At 34.6% G+C, this 10,079-nt stretch overlaps 1 protein-coding gene across 1 annotated transcript; it reads right to left on the reverse strand.

The window, feature by feature from the left end:
- Window positions 1–3,589: 3,589 nt before the first annotated feature.
- LOC114381485 (5-methyltetrahydropteroyltriglutamate--homocysteine methyltransferase 1-like) lies at window positions 3,590–9,425 on the reverse strand. The gene is made up of 12 exons (XM_028340753.1): window positions 9,256–9,425; window positions 6,871–7,224; window positions 6,567–6,654; window positions 6,215–6,342; window positions 5,746–6,137; window positions 5,500–5,663; window positions 5,344–5,424; window positions 5,086–5,252; window positions 4,887–4,992; window positions 4,533–4,783; window positions 4,242–4,443; window positions 3,590–4,155 (listed from the first exon to the last, which is right to left on the reverse strand). The coding sequence occupies exons 1-12, from the start codon at window positions 9,363–9,365 to the stop codon at window positions 3,787–3,789; spliced, it is 2,412 nt and encodes an 803-aa protein (XP_028196554.1). The 5' UTR covers window positions 9,366–9,425; the 3' UTR covers window positions 3,590–3,786.
- Between the last annotated feature and the right edge of the window lie 654 nt (window positions 9,426–10,079).

A 10,079-nucleotide genomic window follows, 5' to 3' on the forward strand; every position in this document is an offset into this window, starting at 1 on the left:
TTGATTCTTGAATCTTTGGATTTTGCTTGACTTTTGATTCTTTGGCATCATCAAAATAACCTTGGAAGACATTGCTTCCACACTATGCCAATGAATATATTGATCCCATTCAAGAAGCTTCATTAGATGTTGCATTTCAGTATCACTTCCACTAATGGAAGAACGGTATGCACTTCTTGCATTGTATATTTGATTGATGGTTGTGCAACTATTGGCATTGGGCTCCTTCAAAGTTAGCAGGATGTTTCTTGGTTTCACCATTGACTTGGTCATATCAACAATAAGTGTCTTTTCAGCTTTAGTCAATCGCCCAGCGTATGGATGTCCAACTAATGACTTGGCCAATTCATGATTATGAATCCCACACATCAACTTCACCATCCAACTTTGCCCTCCAACCACTGGTTTGCCACGAAGCTAAAAGGGATAGCCACATTTCCTAGTCCCAGTATCTCTTCTAACAAATTCTTTCTTCCTACACCTATACTCACCACTCCTTTCACAACCAATTAACACAAACGAACTCCTTCTTCTACTACCAGTGTTTGTGTCAGACCTTATAATGACCACCACAAATCCATTTTCATGAGCAACGGATCAAGCCCACTGCAAAACATCATCTTGGCTACCAAACACCTACAACGCAACCTAAATAATTTTAGTTTTCTACAACACATTCATTTTATTAAATCACTCACAATAATGAACATTATTACCTGAGAAGTATTGAATGGATCCGAACAATCAACTTGTGGTTCATTCACACCACATTCTTGTTCATTTTGATCATCCATATCAACTTCTTCAGACATTATAGTATCATACATCCATTGATCTTCATCCATCTTAGCAATAAATCATAAATTTCAACACAGACATACAACACCTAACCGCACTATACATATAATACAAAACTCTACATAATAACTCATGATTAGTAATCGCACTATACATATAATACACCTAATCTTTTACTGTCAGTCACAATAACTCATGATTAGTAAAATGCAAAAACCCTATATCATTCTACACGTATAAACAATTAAATTATTTTTTAAAATGACAATACAAACAAAGTAATAATTAAAAAAAAATTAAACATAAATAAACGTTACAAATTCAAAATCTGTATAAGCTTACGGATGAAGTTGATCTGTAAGGCTTATACAGATCAAGTTGATTCGTATGCTTAATATCAACATACGGATCAACTTGATCTGTATCAGCCTTACGAATCAAATTGATCTGTATGATTTACAGACCACCCCACTCACGCACACCCAGCAGAAATGCGTACCTCGTTTGTTGCTGACGTCGAACCAACCACCGCAACAATGAACATCGGCCCTTTCACCTTCACCGAAGCTCACCTATCGCAAGAAAAAATCACATGGAAGAGAGAAACGGAAGAAAAAAAAAAGGCTTTGCATCGAAAAGCACTATGCACCCATCTTTTTAAAGAAGAAGATAGAAAGGGAGATTTTTGGCATTTTTAAAAAATGTTGGGTGCACCAGCAATAATACTGGGTGCACCTAGCATCAGCTAGTCCGCACGCTAACAGTAATCGAAAAAATATATTTTAACCTATAATATTCTAGCAAATGTTTGGAGATCATGTGATAGCATAAAAGCTACTCACACCTCCAAAACTCACAAAAAGAAATAGATCTTATTTTATGGCTTCAAGGGATACGTAGACCAAAAAACCCGAGGAAAAATAAGTGATTTGATCAGGTTTATATGAGTATTGGGTTATATTTTGCAAAAACTAGATTACATTGGGTATATTCGGGTGTGGGTTGGAGAAATAAAACCCAACGGAATCTGCACCTGACTGTGTAAAACTTAGATTGTCTTTACAGCATAGTTCAAAAACCCAGTCCCACTGGCGTTGAACCAGTCCAATTAAGACCTAGTGATATAAAACGGACTGATTTGATTATTAGATCGGACATGCATCTGATTCGGAATGACCCAATCAGACTTGACAAGTTTGGGGTAAATCCAACAACTCAGACCGATTTTTAAAACCTATTTCACGTACAAAATGAAAAAAGCAAAAAAAATACTCCAAAATGCTCCAAGAAAAACTCAAGACTTGTGTAATTATATTATTGAATTATTATTTGTGAACTTGTGTTATTAACTTTAATACTTCAATTGTTATTTTGGATTTTAAAGTATAAATAATTTTTTTAATCAAATAATGTTAGTTATATACTTATATATAATAGATACATATATAATTTTAAATTTTTAATATATACCGGATCAATTACTTAGCTACTGATTGAACCACCGACTCACGGTCACTGACCTAGTTTCATAACTTTGCTTTGTAGTCATCAAATCAAACAAATGTGATGCTTTTAAAAAGATTGCTTTTACTAAAAAAAAAGTATAGCATGGAGCATGGAGCACCACTAGACACATTATTGAAAATTAAAATAGAGATTCGCACCATCGAGCATTCAACTTTTTTTTTTCTTCTAAAACCTCACCATAAAAGTCTTCTCCAAACTCTCTACAACCAAACCAGTTTCACCATGGTACCCGGTCCACCTTGTATATTTACTGGTCGGTTTTTGGGCACTACTATACACACCCAACAATTTCACATTTTTTCCATTTTACCCTTTTGTAAAAGGATGTTGATCCGTATGAGGCCCATGGGTTAGTTAATCCGTAAGTCTTTGATTCGTATGAGGCTCACGGATCAACTCATACAGATCAGAATTAATTTAAAATTAATGACCTAGGCAAGAATCAAACCTGTAACTTCGAGGTTATTAGCACAATGCTCTAACTAACTGAGCTAATGAACCAATTACATTATAAAACACATGTTGCTATACATAACACTAAAAATTTTAATGTATATTTAATATGCGTGTAAATTTAAATAATAAATTGTGACAATTAATTTTGATATAACTCATACGAATTATTTCATCCGTATTTTTTTATAAATAAAAAATATTACTATTAAAAATTTTAATATATTAAATATTTTTTATTTATAAAAAAATATACAGATTAAATAATTCGTATAAGTTATATCAAAATTAGTTATCACAAAATTTATTATTTAAATTTACATGCACATTAAATATACATTAAAAATTTTAGTGTTATGTATAACAACATTATTTATTTTATAATGTAATTGGCTTATTAACTCACTTGGTTACAACGTTGTGCTAATAATCTGAAAGTCACAAGTTTGATTCTTGTTTGGGCCATTAATTTTAAATTAATTTGTCACAAATTTTTTATAAGAAATTTAAAAAAAAACTATCGGATTGGGCTTATACGGATCAGCTGATCCGTATCCTTTTATGAAAGGACAAAATGGAGAAAATGCAAAATTGCTGGGTGTACCAGCAATTCACTGGGTGCACATAGCAATACCCTCGGTTTTTTCAGTCTATTGAGTCTTTTTGGCCCGAACCCGAAAGTTGCTCACCCCTATTAGCTTGCAAGGATATCTTTCCGAGGTTTCTGAGCATGACAATAGCACTCCTCCAAGGTTCAAATAAAAGAAAACAATTCTCCCACAGTTCAATCACATGTGTAAGATAAACCAAATAAACAAAATAGACCATAAAACCGTTTATTCATAAGCAAAATCATATACTGAAAAGCATTGCCTACAAGAGCAGAAAAAGATCATTCGGGAGAAGGACAAAACCTTATATCAAGACATTATTGGAAATACAAAAAGTTCGGTTTTTCAACATGAGTACATTATCTCACATGGATGACTTTATTGGCTCATTCTCAGCTCACTTGGCACTAGCTAACTGGTTGCGAATAAGTTTGGCAGCAGCAACCATATTAGTGAGGGCAGGTTTCACCTCAGTGTATTTGCGTGTCTTAAGGCCACAATCTGGGTTGACCCAGAGAATGTTGCTTTCAAGAACCGCAAGCATCTTGTTGATCCTGTCAGCAATTTCTTCAGTTGGTGGAATCCTGGGTGAGTGAATATCATAAATGCCAGGCCCAATGCCAGCACCATATTTCACTCCCTCGCGGAAGACTGAAAGTAACTTCTCGTCTGATCTAGAGTTCTCAATGGTGATCACATCAGCATCCATGTCTATGATTGAGTGAATGATGTCATTGAAGTTGGAGTAGCACATGTGAGTGTGAATCTGTCAAATATTACAGTATCTTAATATTAATATATAAGATTGACTAATCATTAGTAAAGATTAGAACATGAGAAGTGAAGCTGAACCTGAGTAGTGTCCTCCACACCACAGTTGGTAATCCTAAATGAGTGAACAGCCCAGTTTAGATAGAAAGCCTCCTCAGACTTCCTCAGAGGTAAACCTTCTCTTAGAGCAGCTTCATCAATCTGGATGACAGTAATACCTGCTTTCTCAAGATCCTCAACCTCATCCTTGATAGCCAAAGCAATCTGGTAGCATGTTTCGAATCTAATAACAAGATAATGTTAAATGAACAGATATCCAGCAAAAACGATCATTCAAACCTGCAAGGTAGCCATAAAGAATTATTTTCATACCTTGGCTGGTCATCTCTAACAAAGGACCAGTTCAGAATAGTAACAGGGCCAGTAAGCATTCCCTTCATTGGTCGTTTGGTCAAACTTTGAGCAGTTGAAGACCAGAAAACAGTCATGGGCTTGGGACGGCTCACATCACCATAGATGATGGGAGGCTTGACACAGCGGGATCCATATGATTGCACCCACCCGTTGGCAGTAAAAGCAAAGCCAGATAATTGCTCTCCAAAGTACTCAACCATGTCATTCCTCTGAATAGGAAAGATTTTTCAACAATTAAGTTTTAAAGCATATTTCACTTAAGAAAAGAAGTCCTTATTATACTACTAATAATAACAAATATCATCTCCTCACCTCAGGCTCTCCATGCACCAAGACATCAATGTCAAGTTCTTCCTGGAGCTTCACAACATTGTTAATTTCCTCCTTAATGAAATGGATATAATCTTCCTCGGAGATCCTATTCACATAGTAAACATATAGCAGTTTATATGTCGAACTGTAATAATCATTGGATTTGGAAGGTGACAGAAGATGAAGACTTCATACTCACTTGTTAGCCTTGAATTCACGGCGAACTCTTCTAAGATCGGCAGTTTGAGGGAAAGATCCAATTGTAGTTGTTGGAAGAACAGGAAGATTCAGTTTCTTCTGTTGAGAATCCAGCCTGGCACTAACATTTGTGGCCCTCCGATGATCAGAGCCCTTCAGAGCAGCAGCCTAAGAAAATAAAACAAACAGGTTTAAGAATTCTTCTAAAATAAAATTTATCAAGTAAAAGAACAAATTGAAAATCCTGATGAGCACTTACGGCCTTTTGGACAGCTTCATTTGTCACCCTTGGGGAGGACTTCCTTGAATCCAAGGCAGCAGCATTAGCAGAAAAAAAAACCTGCAAAAAGACAGGCAATAAGAAACAGAAAGACATCGAGTTTGTGACAAAAAGCCTTCAATGGGTATGATGCACCTCATCCTTCTGTCCAGACAATGCCTTGGCCAAGGCATTTACTTCAACAACTTTTTGTGCTGCAAATGCAAGCCAAGACTTAATCTCTTGGTCCAATTTAGTCTCATTCACAAGATCAACTGCAGTGTGAAGAAGAGAACAGGACGTGGAAACCACAACCTTGTCTGCAGAAGAAAAAGAGCATTCCTATTTAGCTTCTAGTGTGCTGAATATATGTCAATAAAAACGTTAATCGACAACAAGTACCATTCCCAACAATGTCCCCAAGTGCCTGAAGGGTGTTCAGAGAAGATGCAAGACTATTGGCCCAAATATTTCTTCCATCAACAACACCAGCGAAAAGAAATTTTCCAGATGGAAATCCTTGCTTGATCAAATCAAGGGTCTTTGTTCCACGAACAATATCAAACCCATATGCAGTAACAGCCTTCAAAGAGGTGAGTGTTTTGTATGCTTCAGCAGGGACATCAGCAAAGTATGTCTCAATCAGAACATTAAAACCAGATAAACTTGACTCTAGCTCTGCATAGGCATGTGTAAATGCTTGTAACTGGTGGGTGTTGAGATCCTTCACAAGGGTAGGTTCATCAAACTGGATCCAAGTAGCACCAGCTGCCTTCAATTCAGCAACAACCTCCCTACAATAAATAACGAAGTATGATAGAAGCAACTTTAATATATGATTCAAGAACGTCTAACTACTTTAGGACCATACCTGTAGACAGGAAGGATCTTGTCAATTAGGGAAAGAAGGGAAAATGACTTCTCAACACCCTTAGCTGGTTTTGACAGCAACAAGTAGGATACAGGTCCCACAAGCACAGGTACAGTATTAACTCCCAGCTGCATATTAGAAAGAAGGTTATAAGCATCAGTGAATGAAATTAATAATTAAAAATAATTTATTTTTCCCTCTAGTAATAAACATTCTTCCCAGATCAGAGTTTTTTGCAGTATGTCATAGTTCAGGTAGTGAAGATTTTTCTAAGACCAGAGCCTACAGTTGTTCATTATGAATTTTTAGATCAAATGTAGGATGGTTTTGCTAAAGCTATCTTTGAACTTACAACTTTGGCCTCTTTAAATTCATCGACAGCCTTGTGTGATGCATAGGAGAACTTAACATCAGGACCCAATTCAGGAACAATGTAATGGCTGTACCATAAGGGATTATAAGTTTGTTAGAACTATGACAAACATCAAAACAATTGACATTCAATTTTGCATTTATATATTAAAATCAAATGCACTAACCCTTTCAAAGTCCCCTGTCCCCATCAAAATCATTCATACACTAACCCTTTCATTTTAATCATGTTTAATCAAAATATATGCAAAACTCAAATTTAGAAGGGGGGATGATTTACTTACTAATTGGTGTCAAACCACTTGGTCATTTCCATAGCTGGTACAGATGCATTCCCTCTTGCCATTGAGAAGTAAACATCAAACCCAATCTCCCCACCATTCCAATTATATCTAGATGGAACTGCCCCGAGCATGGCTGTTGTGTCCAGTACTTGATCGTAAAGTGAGAAGGTGTTGCTAGGAATATACTTTATTCCAGCATCAGCCATCTGCTTCCAGATGGCTGACCTAAGGTCTGCAGCAACCTTCTGCAGCTCCTCAGCACTACTCTTTCCATCCCAAAAAGATTCCAAAGCAAACTTAAGTTCTCTCTTGGGTCCCATGCGTGGATAACCAACAATATGAGATGCCATTGCTCTGTCATTGCAAAACGCAAGTCCACAATTTGAATACCTCATACGATCGAGTAAGTTCAAAAATCAAAAGTACTTCTTACAGGTCCAATTATATCCATTCCAAATAACAAAATAAATAATGGAATGACAGTATTGATAGTTCATAGAAATCTGTGGGTTCAAGACATCCAAATAAATCTTGTAAGCAAAAGATTCATTAGAGAAACTGATGAAGAAGATATCATAAATACAATGAGATATGTACACCACCAAATTTTTTGTACATGTATTGTCTATGTAGGAACTGAGATCTAACATTCTTTTCAACAATAAAAAGATGATTTAAAGATCTAAATAATTGACTATTGAATTCAGCCCTTCAGTTTTTAAGCAGTGCAGGAGATACTACAGACATTAGTTATGAACTTTGATCAACTAATACATAGTTACAAATGAAGAAGAACGTTTGATAGTATCACATGTGGCCTTTCATATTAGTTTCTTGTACTGAATGTGGACAGACAACAATTAGATGTGAGACAACATGAGCAGACTATTACTGACATTACACCTCTAGTAATGAAGCAATATGTATATAAAAAACAATCAATTATGGATTCTGAAGTTAGAAGACCATTCATGAGATTGTTTCTTCACTTCCCCCATATATGCGAATGAATGTGACATTGAAAATTTTTTAAATAAAAAAAACCATAGCCAAGAAATGAGAATTTTCACTAACAACATTGCAGCATATCAATCCAATATTTCATCCTTTATGTATGAATAAAATGAACAAATTCTTTTACCTCCTCAACATCATATTCATAGGTGTGTTTTCTATGGTACAACACCAATAAATATTGAATGCCCATTATGAAATATAAATATTATACTACACATAAATCTTTCATTGCATACTGCACATAAATCTTTGGCTAAAATATGTTGGTGATCCCTAATAAATTCCTGAGTTTTATGTTTGTTCCCTAATAAAAAATTTCTTCGTTTTTGCTCCCTAATAAAACAAAAAATTTATTTTTGGTCCTCGACACTTTTTTTAGTTCCTAATAAATTAGTGAATTTTATATTTGTTCTCTGATAAAAAAATTGCATTTGTTATTAGTCCCTTTAAAAAAAACTAATAAAAAATGAAAAAAATTATTAGAGAACAAACACAAAATTAGTTAATCTTATGGACTAAAAAAAGTGTCAAAGGACCAAAAACAAAATTGTTGTTTTATTAGAAACTCAATGCAAGAAAAAATTTACCTAAGGAGCAAATAGTAAATTCGGGTATTTTTCATGTATCGAAAATATATTTTAGCCTAAATCTTTCTATTGTCTTCGATTCAAGTTCTATAAACCTAAGGGAACCCACAGCCAGTCTCACTTATGCTCCCTCCTACTATTTAAAAGAGCTCTTAAATTCAAATTCAATTCCAACTGTAAGTCTGTAACAACGTATTCGGAGCAACATAACAGCCACCACACATCTGTGTTTTAGAAAATACAGACTTTTAAGTAATTTACATAATGAAAAACAATCAGAGAACTCTCAACAAACCCAAATTAAAACACTCAGTGAACAAACATAGATTTTGGCTTGTTAATCATACTATTCTAGGAAGAGTGGATACAGACCAATTGACAAAAAGAGTAGCCATAGTGATTAAACAAAATAAAAAAAAAAGTTACCAACTTCAACATACTAAATAAACTCAACACCAACTTTTAACACACACACACGCACCAAAAAAAAACAAAAAAAATCAGTTGAAAGTGAGAAGCATGAGAAGGAAAGCCATTAACTTGCACATGTTAACATCAAATTCAACCTCCAGAGAGCATCAAAATCAAAATTTGAAAGCATAAAGATAGCAAAACCACAAAGGGCAAGCTTAAAAGCGAAAACCCATTTATGGGCATAGACCAAAGTCTCAGTTAAACTGAACCATTTCTTTCCATGATTGAAAATGGCAGTAAAAGCCATAAAATAATAAATATTAGAATTAATAAAAACAGAGAGATAAAAAAGACAAAGAGAACGCACCGAGAAGAAGTGGCACGAACAGAGAAGCGAAGAGAATAGGATGAGAAAGAGAGAGTGCAGAGCGAGAATGTAAACGGCGCCACACACTGAATGGAGGAGAGTTTGTACATTTATACTACTCACTTCACTTCGCACCCTCTCTCACTCTCTATATCTGTCTTTCTCTCTCTTCTTATTTCTTCCACTGATACGATTAATAATCTAGCTTCTACCTACTACTTCCATTTTTTTTTTCTTATCACTATATTTTATTTTCATTTTCATTAACAAATCGAATTAGGTCATGTAATTGACAAATTAAGTATGTGTGTAAAAATGTTAAATTAGATAAGAGGGTTTTTATTTTTTAAAATAAATAAAAGGATAAAACAGAATTTTAATAAAATAATAAGAATAAAATTAAAAAAATTAATAACTTATAAACTAACTTATTTTTCATAAAATATTTTAAGTAACTTGGCGAAATAAACTACTCCAAGTAACTTGGTTGTTAAACTACTCCAAGTAACTTGGTTGTTGAAACAAACAGTGGAGAAAACTAATGACAGTTTGCAAGAATTTAGGGATGAGTGGAAGAGAATTGATTGCTCAATAATGTCTTATAGGTGGACGGATTAAAAAAAAAAAGCGTTCAGTCTGTAACTTTTTTATGAATAGTCCAAAAGGAACAATATTCTTGTATTCCTTAGATACTACTTCTAACATCTCAAAAACAACTGACAAAGTTTTTAAGATGTTAGATGGTGTTGTCACATTTGTTGGAAAAGAGAATGTAGTTCAGGTGATCACTGATAATGTCACGAATTTCAAAGCAATAGGAGAAC

The sequence above is a fragment of the Glycine soja genome, chromosome 13, assembly GCF_004193775.1.
Source record: "Glycine soja cultivar W05 chromosome 13, ASM419377v2, whole genome shotgun sequence".
NCBI classification, from domain to species: domain Eukaryota; kingdom Viridiplantae; phylum Streptophyta; class Magnoliopsida; order Fabales; family Fabaceae; genus Glycine; species Glycine soja.